At 43.5% G+C, this 16936-nt stretch overlaps 1 protein-coding gene across 1 annotated transcript in view; it reads left to right on the top strand.

Annotated features, from left to right (window-relative positions):
* ADAMTSL1 (ADAMTS like 1) overlaps nucleotides 1-16936 on the top strand; it is a 433243-nt gene that overhangs the window by 243722 nt on the left and 172585 nt on the right. The window contains exon 17 of the mRNA XM_065878827.1: nucleotides 12338-12517. Coding sequence (XP_065734899.1) covers nucleotides 12338-12517 — 180 coding nt within the window. The remainder of the gene's footprint in view (nucleotides 1-12337; nucleotides 12518-16936) is intronic.

Genomic DNA, 16936 nt, shown 5'->3' with positions numbered 1-16936 from the left:
CTCTTTCAATAGCCACACATGCTGCTGAATAATGGCAGTGACCGGCACATCCATATACATGACCTTTTCCGGTCTGTTGCCAACACTGCCACCCCATGCCCGGTGGCCCTGTTTGAAACAGTTGATTTCTAAGGAGTCAATTACTCTTCCACTTTCCATCGCCCTTGGGCCTGTTAAGACATGAATTTATTTTGAAAACTTTTTCTATTTCCTTCCATTAGGGAGAAGACTTTAAGATGAGTTGGATTTAAGTCCATTTTTCAGATCAGGAAAGTAATAGTAAAAACTCTTTGAAGTTTAGCCAGTGAACCACTGACTATACTTTATTAGGACCTTTAAAAAGATCTTTTTCATACCCAATGCATAAAGATCTTTTTCATACCCAGTGCATAATAATTGTGAAAAATATTCAAACATAGTAAGAAATGAAGAACATAGAAAGTGAAAGCCACCAGGGATTCTATCTTCCAGAGAAAAATCCCTGTTAAACATTTGGTGCATAGGACTCCTTGGTCACTTTTAGGAATCCCTCTGAACCTAGAGGAAACAATAGACTATTCTTATATTATTTCCTAGAATCCTACTTCTTTAGTTAAGTTTTTTAGGCAAAATCAGCTATTACTGACCACTTATTAGGAGAGGGGAAGTCATTGTTTATGCTTATGGAATGAGTCAGGAGTAATTTAAGCGTCTCCAAGCTAATTGGCTGTTGTCCTAGGACACCACTTAGTTAAGAAATCAGCTGTTGACCATGCATTTGCCTGGTCAGCCCTCTGGTCCCTTGGCAGTCCTTGCTGGGACAGGAGACCTGCAGTGCACCTACATGGTTTTTTCCATTTAGCTGCCTGCATGTACCAGGAGATAGTGCTGAGGTCTCTAATCCTTCAATAGCCAGTTTATGGTCTTTTTTCATATGAAAGAAAAGAAGAGGGTGGATCAAATGCTTCATTTAAAGGAAGACAGATAACAACGTGATGGCCATTGGCCTGCCTGAGGAGAGAAACTCCCCCTCCTTGCTTTTTGAATATTGGGCTACCACTGACCTCATGCGTATTACCTATGCTTTGCTTTCTGGGGAAAAAAAAACATAAATTATGTAAATTGTCATTTACCAGCTAAGAACGCAACCTCCTTTGTCCTTTGTAGAGCACTTGCCTGACAAGTAAGAAGTAGCCAAGATTTACACATTTTACAGGTCTGAGAAGACAAGTACGGAGTCCAAAGATTTATGTTAACGTTTTAGTTTAGAAACAATTATGCAGAAATGAAACACAGATATAATTTCTAATTCTAACTTTGGTGTTTAGGGGGCCATCTTTATTTCACCTCTTACTCACTACTGCATCCCTTGGTTTTCATCTTTGGTCTTGTGGGAAGGACTCACTTAATATTTATCTTTAGCATTTTAGCTATAATAGCTTGTTGAGTTTTTTGGGTTGGCTTCTGAAACACTTACATACTTAGTGCATTAGGTCTCCTGAATCCTGTCTAATTTATTAAATATACACACATCCTCCTCCTCCTCTTCGTCATCATCATCATCTTTGGTGTTGGCTCTATATTACTTTTTTAAATGTTTTATTGAAGTATGGTTAATTTTCAATGTAGCCTTACTTTCTGGCGTACAGCAAAGCAATTCAGTTTTGTTTTGTTTTGTTTTGTTTTGTTGCGGTACGCGGGCCTCTCACCGCGGTGGCCTCTCCCGTTGCGGAGCACAGGCTCCGGACGCGCAGGCTCAGCGGCCATGGCTCACAGGCCTAGCCGCTCCGCGGCATGTGGGATCTTCCCAGACTGGGGCACAAACCCGTGTCCCCTGCACCGGCAGGCGGACTCTCGACCACTGCGCCACCAGGGAAGCCCAAGCACTTCAGTTTTATATATATTTTTTCAGATTCTTTTCCATTATAGGTTATTACAAGACATTGACTATAGTTCTCTGTGCTGTACAGTAGGTCCTTGTTGTTTCTCTGTTTTATATACAGTAGTGTGTATCTGCTAATCTCAAACTCCCAATTTATCTCCCCCCGCCACCTTGCCATCCCCTTCAGTAACCGTAAGTTTGTTTTCTATGTCTGTTAGTCTATTTCTGTTGTGTAAATAAGTTCATCCCCACCACTTTTTTAGATGCCACATATAAGTGATATCACATGATATTTGTCTCTCTCTGTCTGAAGTCCTCCACTTAATATGATAATCTCTAGGTCCATCCATTATATTACTTTTTATACACCTCACGAGAGATCATTTTCACAACTGGTGTGTTACAGCACCATGATTGAGAACCACTGTTACAGATGCATACGTCAGTCTGAGACACCTTGATCACGAGAGTCTTCTGCTAGGATTTTTTTCAGTGACTCTCCACTGCCATATAATAAAGCCCAATGGCTTAGTCAGGCCTTCATCCCTCTGCACATCTGCCCCTGTCCATGTCTTAACTGTGGTTCTCCCATCCCTGCTTGTGCATTCCTTCTGCCCACGCTTCTCCCTGCCCACCCGCAGTTCCCCTCCCCTCTGCCTGTCAAAGCCGGCAGGAGTCCCGCCTCTCCCACCAGGACTCCTCTGTACCCTCCTGCTCTGCAGCCACATGGCGTTCACGGTCAGTGCTGTTCATTTAACAGTCACATACCACCTTACCTGCTGCTTTCCCATGACTCCTGAGTTAGACCGTCAGGTCAGTAACAGCAGTAACCCAGTCTCAGTGAGAACCCGCCACACCCATGCAGGTGTGTAAAGCATAGAGAATGGTGCCGAAAAGGTCCATGGCAAGTGTGCCTGTTCATTTATGGAGCACTTGATACATTTCAGGAGCTTCTTCTTATTCTAAAAAGAGTATGTATCCAGTGCGGTTCTAGGAACTTTTTTTAAATTTTTATTTTATATTGGAGTATAGTTGATTAACAATGTTGTGTCAGTTTCAGGTGTACAGCAAAGTGATTCAGTTATATATACATATGTATCTATTCTTTTTCAAGTTCTTTTCCCATTTAGGTTATTATACACACTGCTGTATTTGAAATAGAAAGGATTTTTTTAAATAAATTTATTTTATCTATTTATTTTTGGCTGCATTGGGTCTTCGTTGCTGTGCGCGGGCTTTCTCTAGTTGCGGTGAGCAGGGGCTACTCTTCGTTGCGGTGCGCGGGCTTCTCACTGCAGTGGCTTCTCTTGTTGCAGAGCACGGGCTCTAGGTGCGCGGGCTTCAGTAGTTGTAGCACGTGGGCTCAGTAGTTGTGGCTCATGGACTCTAGAGCACAGGCTCAGCAGTTGTGGCGCACGGGCTTAGCTGCTCCGCGGCATGTGGGATCTTCCCGGACCAGGGCTCGAACCTGTGTCTCCTGCATTGGCAGGCAGATTCTTAACCACTGCGCCACCAGGGAAGCCCAGAAAGGATATTTTTAATGCTAATCTAAAAGTAGATTAAAATCATTTTTAAAGAGATCACAAAGGAGGGAGTTAAGGTTGGACATATGCTCATATCTCTAGCAGGGTTCCAATTACCCTTATTAACTCACTTTTTAAAAAATTTTATTGGAGTATAGTTGATTTACAATGTTGTGTTAGTTTCAGGTGTACAGCAAAGTGACTCAGTTATACATATATCCACTCTCTTTTATTTTTAGATTCTTTTTCCATATAGGCCATTACAGAGTATTGAGTAGAGTTCCCTGTGCTGTACAGCCAGTTCTTATTAGCTATCTATTTCATATATAGTGGTGTGTATATGTCAGTCCCAATCTCCCAGTTTATCCTCCCCCCTCCTCTTATGCCCTGGGAACCGTAAGTTTGTTGTCTTCATCTATGACTCACTTTTGTTTTGTAACTATAGGAAATTCACTTTTATTTTTAACGTATTTAATCCTCACTGTCCTTGATGTGATAGTTACTACTCTGATCCTCAGCTTACAGATGAGGAAACTAAAGCACTGTGAGGTTAGCATGAATTCAGACTTTATTTAGTAGAGTTCATTCTACTGCTCTTCAGTTTATCTTTTAATCCCTACGGCAATCCTTTGAGGAAACAAGGCTCAGAGAGGCTGTGTTTGTCCCGGCTCACATAGCCAGTAAGTGGAAAAGGGATCTGTATGAGTCAAAATCCATTCTTTTTTCCACTATGCAGTGCAGCATTCCCAAAACCTCTTTACAATTTGCTCTAAACTGTTAAATTGTGAGGAAATCTGATAGCAGCTCAAAAATCAGCAGTTTACATAAAACTCAGTATTTGTTGCATTATCCAGGGTAGTTAATCTGTGTATGTTTCCTCTTGCTGCTATAACAAATTACCACACACTCGTGGCTTAAAAGAACATGAATTTATTATCTTATAGCTCAGGAGGTCAGAAGTCTGAAATCGGTTTCGCTTGGCTAAAATCAAGGTGTTGGCGGGTTTGCATTCCTTCTAGAAGTTCTAGGGGAGGATCTGTTTGCCTTTTCCAGCCTCTAGAGGCTTCTGGCTTCCTTGGCTCATGGCCCCTTCCTCCAGCTTCAAAGCACTTCCCTCAGATTCTGTCTTTATACCCTGTCTGACTCCAGTCCTCCTGCCATCGTCTTACAAGGACCATTGTGACTACATCAGCCCCACCTTGATAACCCAGGTAATCTCCACATCTCAAGATGTCTAACTGAATACCCTCTGCAAAGTCGCTTTTACCACGTCAGGTCAAATGTTCACAGGTTCCAGTGATACGGACATAGATATCTCTGGGGTCATGACTCAGCCTGCTTCAGTCTGCTAGACTGTGGGCTGATAAGCCTATTTGTCTCCATTAGCACAAAGTAAAAGTCTGCCTTCTACTCCTCTTGCCACTATGTATGAGCTCTGTAGGCATCAATCTTATTTGTTTTTATTCTAAAAAAAACCCTTTAAAACAGAAATGAGAGAAAAAGAGAAAGATGCGAGAAAGATTAAACTGAAATGAATGAGAGAGTCCACTCTGAAGCATCATTTCTATTTCTCTATATGGCCTGTGTTTTATGTGCAGGATTGTGTCCACCCACTGTACATACATATTGCTCACATCTGTATAGAGACTGAAACAATCACCACAGCCCCTATTTTCCCCCCTTGCTTGAAACTGTGATTATGTGGCCACTTACCTGTAAACCTTTTTTTCTTTTTTTTCTTTTTTTTTAATTCAGGGTTACAATTCAGAATGCCTGTAGTTTAGCTATGTAAAAAGATATATGAGAGAAGAGTCCCTGCTGGTAATATTTAGGGGAAAAAAAGAGAATTTTAATAACTATAAATACTTGAGAATTAAAATTTTCATTTAGATTTAAACACACCACACAGGAAAGAATGACTTTGATCTGGATTAGAGGGCTGATTTCTGGCAGAAAGAGTCAATGTAGTCATCAGTTTTGTTATATACCAGTGACTAAAATGTAAATCCTCATGAGTTAGAGACCATCTTTATTTAAAATGTTGTATCCAGGGAGGAAAAAAATCTATTGGGATATTTATCTTAATTTTTAGTAGTGTATTTCACAAAGAAATGGATGCTTGATCCTACCTCTAGAAGCAACAATAAATGTCGGACTTCCCTGGTGGCGCAGTGGTTAAGAATCCGCCTGCCAATGCAGGGGACACAGGTTCGAGCCCTGGTCCGGGAAGATCCCACGTGCCGCAGAGCAACTAAGCCCGTGCACCACAACTACTGAGCCTGTGCTCTAGAGCCCGCAAGCCACAACTACTGAGCCCACGTGCCACAACTACTGAGCCCACGTGCCACAACTACTGAAGCCCGCAGGCCTAGAGCCCCGTGCTCTGCCACAGCAGAAGCCACTGCAATGCGAAGCCTGCACACCACAACAAAGAGTAGCCCCCGCTCACTGCAACTAGAGGGAGCCCGCGCAACAAAGACCCAACGCAGCCAAAAAATAATAATTAATTAAAAAATAAATAAATGTCAGCAAAACAGATCAGAGTTCACATTTCACAGGTGAAGTGTTTTTGTTTTTATTTATTAGCAGAAAATTCTTTTTAACAATTGCTCTGAATTTTAGTGGGTATTGCTAGCCCACGCTTCACGAAGTAACAGGAATGTTAAACCCAGAAGATATACTGCACACCCCTTGCGCTTCCAGGGTTAAGAAAGCTTAATCGATATTAGATTAACAAGATACTTTCAATTCACAAAGTGGCCCACATAGAAATTCTGTTCTTATTTAATAATTTTGTTTAGTAAGTGAGATTCCAGTCCTCATGTTTTTGTTTGTTGTTTTTCTGAGCCTTCCTTCAGTTTGACTTAGTTTTTCCCACTGTTATATACTAAACACTCTCTGATTACCCTTTGAACCTCTCAACCTCATATATTGCAAAGTTACCTCAAATTCTGCAGGTCAAACGTCAAGCTCGATAACACACCTACCTGCCACCTTCCCCCATAGACCTGGCCTTCCCTCGTGGACCTTGTGCTGTGGCTAACACCACCATCTAGCCTGTTCTCCAGCGAGAAACTAGTGCCATCTCAGCCTCGTTTGTTCTTCACACTCAGTCAACACCCAAGTCCTGTTGATTCCACCTCCTATATCTTCCCAACCCCCCAATGCTCTCTTCCTCTCTCATCCTTCTGCCACTGCCTTGGTTCCAACGGTAACAAACTAACCAAGCTACTACAAACAGCCTTTTACGTGCTCTCCCTGTACTGTCTCACCTAACTCTGATCTGATGTTTCCCAACCTGGTATCAGTGGTTCTTTACTACAGGCCCTCTGTCAAACTTTTAAAATACTAATATGTGCTCAGAACCCCCAAATAGGGGTATGGCATGCACTGTCGTTTAGACTTATGTGACAACAAAACCTTTTCTCCCTGGCACATCTATTAACATCTCACAGGGCGGTACTCTTTGGAACCCATTTTCCTTTGCCACCTGAATCATTTCTGCAAATTAGATCGTATTACCTCCTACTTTAAAACCTTTAATGACACCCCAGGCTCTCAAGAGTACGTCCAGTTATGTCCAAGGCCCTTCACCGTCTGCCACTCATCCGCCTTCTCAGTCTCCTTTCCCAATTACACGTCCCCATGAACCCTAAGCTCTGCCTTCTCAGGACTCCTCGGAGGTGTGTGAACATGCCGTGTTTCTCCGTCTGTGCACACGTGGTCCGACTCTGCCAGCGCTCCTATCTCCCCGGCCAACCCTTTCTGTGTCACTTCTTCTGCAAAGCCTTCCCCATCTTTTCCGTAAAGACTTGGTTGCACTCTCGTCTATATTCCCTCTTTTGTAAAACTGATCACACCTTAGGGTAAAGTGCAGTGACTGGACTGAGGCGTAGTGACCATCTTAAGTCCCCAGCACCTAGTACAGTGCCTGGCACTCAGCAAGTACTCAGGAAATGTTTGATGAAAGAATGAATGAGAGAATGAAGAAAGGAATGAAATGAGTTAGAAGCTAAGCAGAGCACATCATGTTAAAACTGGCAACTTGACCTTAGAAACAGAATGTAGACATCACTTTGTGTTGGGCTCAGTGTGTGACTCGAGGTACCAAGGAAGTGAACTCAGCTCTCAGTGAATTGAACTGTCAGCATGAAACCAAAAATGTCAAAAGAGGCAGAATTTATGAATGTGCTGATCACGGGGAAATCCTTAAAAATACAGGACACTCAGGCCATTGTATTTTTGTACAGAAACGTAACTTTTACGTGTTCCTCATGTTGTATTCTTTTTGCTTTTCTCATAAAACTAATGAACCCATGACCTTATATCCTGAAATATGCATGGCAACAAGGATAAGCAATGTACATGCTCTTTTGGGTTATTTATTCTGTTTATGGAATATATTTTAAAACAATACCCATTACCAGAGATCTACATCTTCATACCACAATATTATTTTCAATGATGATTCATAAAGCAAACATTTTTCATGGCATTTTATTAAATTTCTCTTGCTGCTGCTTTTAAAATCTTTTCTCCTTTGCATTCTGCCTCTCACGTCAGAGCTATCAGCCTCACCACGTAACCTCGACCAGTTCACAAAGTCATCACAGTCTTTGGAACCTTTACTAATCTGAGATTTCAGCTTCTACAATTTTAAAAAAAAAATTTGAAAACCACCTTTTCCTCAGTGTACACACCAGGGAAACTTTCTGAGCGACGTTGAGACAAGCGTTTAAAAGCCAAATCCCTGACGACATTAACCCAGCCAGAGGGTTGTCTGCCATCCCTGGAGGATCAGAGCACCCCACAGAGCACGCACTGCAGCTGGCTGAAACCCACTGCTGACTTACTTAGAAGAGGCTTCTGGCTAATGATAAAACAGTCCGATAAAAGGTGGATGTTCAGCCCATCAGCTGGATGTTTGTTTTACATCTTTTCAGCATCTGGCTTGTTGGCCCTTTCGTTCATCCAGTCATCGGTTCAACAAACATTTTATGAAGTACACGGTCTTCGCCAGATGCTATACTAGGCACTGGGGAATAGAAAGATGAATACGTTCCCTTTCCTCAAAAGTCACATAATCCTATGTGAATGCAGGGAGGCGGAGGAAAATAGCGGGAGCATAAGCAACCAGCCCTAACGGGATGTGCAGTACCCTTCCAGGTCAAGGTGGGGTGGGAGGTGACTTATACACCATGAGGCAGAGGGGTTAAAAGAGCCTTTCCTGAAGAAGTGACCAGTGAGCTGGGCCTTCAAGGATGTCTTGGAAGTTTCTGGATGGACAGAAAGGTGAAGGGCATTGCTCCCAGAGTGAACAACGTGATCAAAGGCCTGAGCAGAGGAGGCATCTGTGGGCCCAGGGAAGGGCAGATTGCCCACTGCAGCTAAAGCACCAGCCCACAGCAGGCCGGCAAGGAACGTGGCTGAGAAGCTCAATGCAGGTCAGACTGTGAGGGCTCTGAAGGACATTCTCAGGAGTCTTACTTTATCTTTGGGTGTTGAGAATTTCCTGCAAGTTTTCTGTGTAGGTCAAACTTCAAAATAACAAGCTGATTTTTTTTAACTTTTCTTGCAGCTGTTTTGTCATACAGTTGGCACAGAATTCCATATAGTGTTAGGGGGGAATCATCTGAGGGTCTGTCCCTTAAATGAGGTCCTATCTGCAAAGTGACAACTCGGCTCTGTTATTTTTTAATTTTATTTATTTATTTTTGCTGTATGCGGGCCTCTCACTGTTGCGGCCTCTTCCGCTGCGGAGCACAGGCTCCGGACGCGCAGGCTCAGCGGCCGTGGCTCACGGGCCCAGCCGCTCCGCGGCCTGTGGGATTTTCCCAGACCGGGGCACGAACCCGTGTCCCCTGCGTCGGCAGGTGGACTCTCAACCACTGCGCCACCAGGGAAGCCCTCAGCTCTGTTATTTTAAGTGAGTGGTCACACTCTATAGCACATTACAATGTCACCCTTAAAATAAAACCAACTATTTTCATCCGTTCCTTAATTTGAAAGAGAGAAAAAATTAACCTGCATTTTACCTTATTGCCACATTCAGTAAGATGCTTCAATCTGAACGCTGTTCTTATTCACCTACGTGTTTATATTGGGAGCATTTATTCAAATTGGATGGACACCCATACACCTTATAAGATACTCCACATAACCACTGGCTCTAACAGAGGCTGCTCTGGGTCCCAGGTTTTCCCCTCCATGTTTATTTTACTCCCATTGGAAATGATGGAGGGGCGTTCATTTGGAGAGATGGTTCTCAATCCTGGTTGCATAGAGTTACCTGGGAGGTTTAAAAAAAGAATGTTTTTTAATTTAAAAAATTAATGTCTGGGACATATATTCCAGAGTTTAATGGATCTGAGATGGGGCCCAGGACTCAGGACTTTTCAAAAGCTCCCAGGTGGTTTTAAAGTGCAGCAGGGGCTTCCCTGGTGGCACAGTGGTTAAGAATCCACCTGCCAATGCAGAGGACACGGGTTCAAGCCCTGGTCCGGGAGGATCCCACTTGCCGCGGAACAACAAAGCCCGTGAGCCACAACTACTGAGTCTGTGCTCTAGAGCCCGCGAGCCGCAACTACTGAAGCCCGCGTGCCTAGAGTCCGTGCTCTGCAACGAGAAGCCACTGCAGTGAGAAGCCCGCCCACCGCAACGAAGAGTAGCCCCCGCTCTCCGCAACTAGAGAAAGCACGCGCGCAGTAACGAAGACCCAACAACAGCCAAAAATAATTAATTAAATAAATAAATAAAGTGCATCAGGATTGGGACCACCGAATAAGAGGGTGACAGCTGGGCCACAGCAGCGTTCTGACTCTACTCAGAAGCACTGTATCACCATCCTCACCTTGACTCTGGGTACCCATCCCCCTTGCAGTTCTGACTCCAGCCACCTGATCACAGACCCCCATGAGTTCGGAGAGCCCACTGCTGCAGCACGAGAAGCTCCTACGGCACAAACGCTCAGCCTTTGTATACCCAGGCCTCATTTCTCAACAAGCGCAAGGGCAGCAGATTCAAGAAAAGGGACTATTCTTGAAGAAAGCAGAGCACTCCTTAGAGTTTTAAAATAAAATCCCTCCACCCCCAGAACAGAGTAGTCATGGTTGGTAGATTAGCTAGGGTTAGATTTTTTTTTCTTTTCCCTCTTTCTTAGCATTTGTGCCTATGCCTCCTTTTTTCATTTTTTTAAAAATTTTTATACAGTTTTTAAAGGTTACGTTCCATTTAGTCATCACAAAATATTGGCTATATTCCCTTTGTTGTATAATACATCCTGAGCCCATCTTACATCCAGTAGTTTGTGTCTCCCACTTCCTCACCCCTATATTGCCCCTCCCCCCCTCAACTGGTAACCGCTAGTTTGTTCCCTATATCTGTGATTCCGCTTCTTTTTTGTTACATTCACTAGTTTGTTGTAATTTTTAGATTCCACATGTAAGTGATTTCATACAGTATTTGTCTTTCCAGCTATGGACTTTCTAACGATGGACTAAAAATAACAGGACACCCAAAGGCATAGTGGCTTAGATAAGAGAGAGAAGTGTTTTCCTCTTATATACACACAGGCCATCCAGGGCCGGTATGTTGGCTTCACCCCCAGGAAGATAGGCTGCTTCCCTCCTTTTGTCTGTCACTATCCAAGGCGGAAGTTTAAATTTTAGACATCGTGTTCAAATTCCAGCCAGCAAGGACGAGGCGGGAAGGGGAAAATGCCACATTTTCTTTTTGTGGGTTTTTCCTTGAAGTTGCACACAACATTCTATGTATATCCTTTTGCCCAGCACTTAGTCACGTGGCACCTTCAAGGGAGGTCAGCAAATATAGTCTGTATGCCAGAAGGTCTTGTGCCCAGCTAAAAACGGAGGGCTGCTTTGCCTACCGCAAGGGAGGAACAAAGTCCTGGAACGACAGCCTCCTGCCCCGCCTCGGGCAACTGGATGATAACTATTAAATTACTTGTAAATGGTGTGTTTGATTGGGGTCCTGCTGAAAACCACTAAAATGGGTGATTTTTCTTGTATCCCAAATTTCCATGGGTCTTGCTCCCACCGCCCTAAAAAAACACCAGTCCTACAAGAAACGTGTTCCAGGGAGTCCTTTGGAAAACCAAGCCTCAAATCTACCACCCCTCCAGTAGGGTAGAGTGGATGTTTCCACTTAGAGAGAGAGGAAGTGCCGCCTTCTCTGCAGGTTAATTCTTCCAGATCTACACTGGTGGCAGCAGCTCGCTCTTGTTCATTCTGGAAGCAGCACAGATTATTTTCACTGGGTCATAAATATGTTTAGCCCTCTATTATCTAACCTTTTAAACCAGTTGTCTTGGGTGACTGCAAATCATAGTTTAGAACCAACTTTTTTTTTTTTTGAACATCTTTATTGAAGTACAGTTGCTCTACAATGGTGTGTTAGTTTCTGCTCCATAACAAAGTGAATCAGCTATACGTATCCCCATAGCTCCTCCCTCTTGCATCTCCCTCCCACTCTCCCTATCCCACCCCTCTAGGTGGTCACAAAGCACCGAGCTGATCTCCCTGTGCTATGTGGCTGCTTCCCACTAGCTATCTATTTTACATTTGGTAGTGTATATATGTCCATGCCACTCTCTCACTTCGTCCCAGCTTACCCTTCCCCCTCTCTGTGTCCTCACATCTGTTCTCTACATCTGCATCTTTATTCCTGTCCTGCCCCTAGGTAGAACCAACTTTCTAAGATTTAAAGGCCCGTGAAATTCCTGGGTGCTCTAGCTACATATTTGAGATTAAGAGCAGAGGGTGTAGAACTTACTACAAAATTCATTTCAAGGAGAGGAAGCAAAATCCTTTGGGCTGGTTCCTGGGTATTCTTCCTTTTCTATTTTCACTCTTGAGTCAAACCAAGGCTAAGGTAAGAATTAGCAGTCAAATGTGCTACTGTCCTATGCAGGGTCTGCTTTCTCTTCCTTCCCCAGTGTTCCAGGACCTGCGGAGGGGGCATCCAGAAGCGCGAGGTTCTTTGCAAACAGCGCATGGCTGATGGCAGCTTCTTGGAGCTTCCAGAGACCTTCTGTTCGGCCCCCAAACTGGCCTCCCAGCAGGCCTGCAAGAAAGATGACTGTCCCAGCGAGTGGCTGCTCTCTGACTGGACGGAGGTAGGTATGCTTCTCAGAAGGAGATAACAAAAGAGGCATAAGGAGGAGAAGGCACGCAAGCTTATAGATACAGAAGGCAAGAGGAGAACAAAATAATCCTCTTAACACTGTGGAACAGAGTTTTGTTTTTTTAATTTTTATTGGAGCATAGTTGATTTACACTTTTGTGTTAGTTTCAGGTGTACAGCAAAGTGAATCAGTTCTGCATGGAACAGAGTTTCTGTAAGCACTGATATACCGTATCGTGTAACTAGATTTTAACTAGGCTGCAGGGATGCGAGTTAAGCAGCCAGACCTCACTCAACAGTCAGAAGCAGGGAATTGTAAACGGGCCCTTCGCGGAACAAAACCAGGCCTCATTCATTCGTACTGTTCGGGCCCAGGATTCTACTCAGAACACCGGGTTCTTCCTCTACCTTCGCTCCCGCCTCCTTGACCCCCCTGCATCTCCTACTCCCAGATGTTTCTAGTCTCTCCTTAGGAAAGGCAAAGCCTCTCTAGTTTTTCTCTTCCAAGTTACTGGAGAATGAGGCACGTGATTTATTAGGAAAAGAAGGCCAAGGAAATCCTGCCTCTTTCCTGTCAGTTTTCTGGCCCCAGAACATCAACAGCTTCCCAGCCAGAGAAGTTGATTTCCCCCGTTGCCCTGCATCTGGGGAGATGGCTGCATCGGCATTACCGTTCCTGACTTACCTCGTAAGTTAGGCATAGATCCCCAACTAACCGACTTCTCTAAATCATTCCTACTTGAACACTAGCACGAACTAATTCATTGATACCCAGCTGCAACTTGTTTTCAGCCTCTCCTCCTTCTTTGACTTGCCTGCAACTCCCCCAGCTTCATGGGCCTATGTGTCTTTCATAGAGAAATCCCCCTGGCAAGCAGATACAGCCAAGAACAGAATGACGAGGCCTGAAGTGAACATCTCTGTGTCCCAGGCAGAGTCGAGCCCCTCTCCTTTCTTGCATAGAAGCATCCGAACTGGCCTTGGTGATCTCACTGCCTCCTTTGCAGTCTGTCCAACTCACAGGACAGAGCTGCTGCTGGTTAAAACACATCACAGAGGGGAAAGCTGCCTCTGAAAATTAAGATGCCATGTCTTTCAACCTACATTCTGAGAATTCTTGCCCTGTGTTTTGTCAGCCCGTGTAGAGGTCCGTCAGACGGTGCCTGCAAAGGGCCCTGAAATTGAGAGGTAACTGACACACCATAGATTTTGTAATTTGGCAGTAAAATTGCCTTCTGATGGTAGCTCCCCGCAAATGGCTGAGAACAGAAGGGGCAATGATTGTTATTTCATCTTTTAGAAATAATTTTGTTTCAGAAGGATAAAAGATTAAATGTGTGGAATGAGCATATCTGTATGTGCATGTGTGAACATGTCAGTGACAATTTTTCCATGGGTTGTTGATGTGGGGTATGGTATCATATATGAAAAATCCTTAACAAAACTAGCAGTGCAGACGAGGGCACTGATGTATTTGCCAAGTAAGTGACTCTAGATGAAGACTTCCTCCCAGGGGCGTAGTGTAAAAGGCACTGCTCTTCTAAGTCTGTCGGTGATAGTCTTCCATGAGTTGGATGCTGAGAAAGGGACTTGTGTGTATGAGAATTGTCCTCCCAACTTCCCGGAGTTTGTGGCCTCTGAGCATATGGAACACAGAGAAAATCTGAAGGAGGGACCCTGTGATTAGGCACTAAGGAAAGGAGACTGCTGCATTGCAATCCCATGGGTCCCATTGCGTAAAGGAGACCTTTAGAACAGTATCACGTGTGGTTAAGAGTGAGACTCAAAGACAGGCAAACTTAGGTTCGAATCCTGACTCTGCCACTTACTAGCTATATAACCTGGGCTAGTTACTTAACCCTTCTAGGCCTTAGTTTGCTTAGCTAAATATTGGAGATGATAATAGTGTTCACTAACATGGTTATTGGGACGCTTAAAAATTAAGTGATGCACATGAAGTACTTTGTGTCTAGTAAAAGTTAACCCTTAACTATTGTTATGATTTTCTTCCATCCCTCCTCATTGTCGGGAAAAGGAGAGGAAATAAAAGAAAGCACTTGACTGGCTGGACCCAGGATCATGACCAAGGCCTCCCACAAGCTTTGCTGGTCTTCCTAGGAGGTGGAAGTTACATTTGGGGAACTAGGTCGAGTTAGCCCTTATCCAGGGAATGTTACTAGGCTCTGCATTATCTGCGCTGATGAATGGAAATTCCAAACATTGAGAAGGGGCTGGAATGGTGGGATTTTAGCCCCGATTCACCGGTGTTAAACTCAAGCTGGTGCCATACAGAAGTGCTCCTGGGGGTGTTCACAGGGTTTCCAGTTGCCCCTGTCATCCCAACAACCCTTCCCTTGGCCCTTCTGTCTGGGATGAGACGTGCATTCCACACACTCCCACAGGACTCCCCTTGGAGAAAGGAAAACCTGGATGATCTATGGGTGTTTTTCATCCTCAACTATCTGGGCACAATCTCATGGTTACTGCACAGAATCCCTCAGAGACAGAATTAAGCCAACGTTTTAAACACTTCAAATAAAATTACTTTCAGATCCTATTCCGAGGGAAGGCCTCTCAAAAGACCTTACTTCTTTTCTTTAAAAGAAACACTTGCATCTCTTGAAAGAGTTGGCTATTCATTATTTTTAAGTCATATTTTTACGGAAATTCCTCCCTCACAAAAATGTAAGAGAAATTAAACTCAATTTTCGAGCTAGAAGGAACTTAGGAGATCCTGTAACCTAGTTGTTCTTTTAAAAATTAAAGCCACAAGACCCTTTTTTCCATTGAAATGTTATTGTGAAGCCAGAAATCTAAAACAGAACAAATCAGAGCTGTTTTGGTTGAAGTAGGGGGTAGGTTGGGTAGGGGTCCCGGATCTCCAAGTGGTTGGGTCTCCAGACCACCTGAGAAGTCCCTAAATCACTTGTTCAACATAGTTAAAGAACACAGTTTGAAAATCCCTGCTCGAATATAGTTTCCTTGTTTTGGAGATGTGGAAATTGAGAGAAGTTTAGAAATAGAGAATTTTAGAGAAAGAACTAGACTTGACCAAAATCCTAAACTCCTCTTCTGACACACAGTCCATTCTTCCATTTTTCTACTTGGCAGCACTAAAATGATGAGACTTTTAAAATTTCCAGGCTCTTTACCCCCATCCCGCCTGATCCCTGGATTCGGTGCTGTCATTTACAATAAAATAAGGGATAGGTGGAATTTGGAATCCACGATCATCAGGGAACAAAAGCAACGGGCTTGATTCTCATCCCCGTTTTTTGCATCTTAAATGTCTTTCAGGGTGGTGGATATCACGGTGCCTTGCATAGAATAGTTCATTTCCATGGGCTAGCATATAAAACTTAGATACATAAGATAATATTTTTTGGTTTCTACTGTCAGTTTTCAAGTTAACGTGGCATGCTGCCATGACCCTAGTTCAGGCCGTTATCATCTCAAGCTTGGACTACCGTGGCAGCCTTCTTAACTGACACCCCTGTCTGCCATTCATCTCTTACTCCCATCCCTCCCAGACACTGTTGCCAGATTTACCTTCTCAAAATACCTCTTTCATCATTTCACTCTTCCCTTTAATGGCTCCTCATTGCCTTATGGACCAATTCCAAACCTTCTGTCTGAAAATTAAAAGTCTCCAACATCTGGCCCCAAACCACCTCTTGAGCTCCTGACACTCTCCACTTGGCCCCGCTGTTCAGTCAGACTGGTTTAGGTCCGCCCCCAAGCCTGCCTTGGCCTTGCGCACTGAACTCTTCTACCTTGATTCTGGTTATTTCCCTGCCTCCCATGCTTATCCCCGGCTCTCTATACCCATCCAGACTCCAACGATCTTCCAGATTAGGCCAGGAAATCACTAGTATACCATAAGCATTCACCAATTGTTAGCATTAATATTTTCATACTTCACTTGACTTTTAGTTTTATATTTTTACTAAATTCTTTTATTACTATATAATTCTTTAAACAGCTTTACTGAGGTATAATTTATATACTGTAAAATTCAACTTCGCATAATGTCTTCAATGTTTATCCATTTTGTAGCACATTACCAGAACATTCCTTCTTAGGGTGGAATAAAATATTCCATGATACAGATATACCACATTTCATTTATCCATTCACCAACTGAGGGATATTTGAGTTGTTTCCACTTTTGCCTATTAAGAATCATGTTGCTATGAACCTTAGCATACAAGTCTTTATATGGATGTATGTTTTCATTTCTATTGGGTAAGACACCTAGGACTGAAGTTGCTGGGTCATATGATAAATGTATGTTTAACTTTTTAAAAAAATATCAAACTTGCTTTCTAAAAGGGCTGTGCTATTTTACATTCCCACCAGCAATACAGGAAGGCTCTAATTTTTCTACATCCTCACTTATACTAATAATACT

Source organism: Phocoena phocoena, chromosome 6 (assembly GCF_963924675.1).
Source record: "Phocoena phocoena chromosome 6, mPhoPho1.1, whole genome shotgun sequence".
Lineage (NCBI taxonomy): Eukaryota > Metazoa > Chordata > Mammalia > Artiodactyla > Phocoenidae > Phocoena > Phocoena phocoena.
The sequence above is the reverse complement of the archived record's forward strand: the minus strand, read 5'-3'. Positions and strand labels throughout refer to the sequence as shown.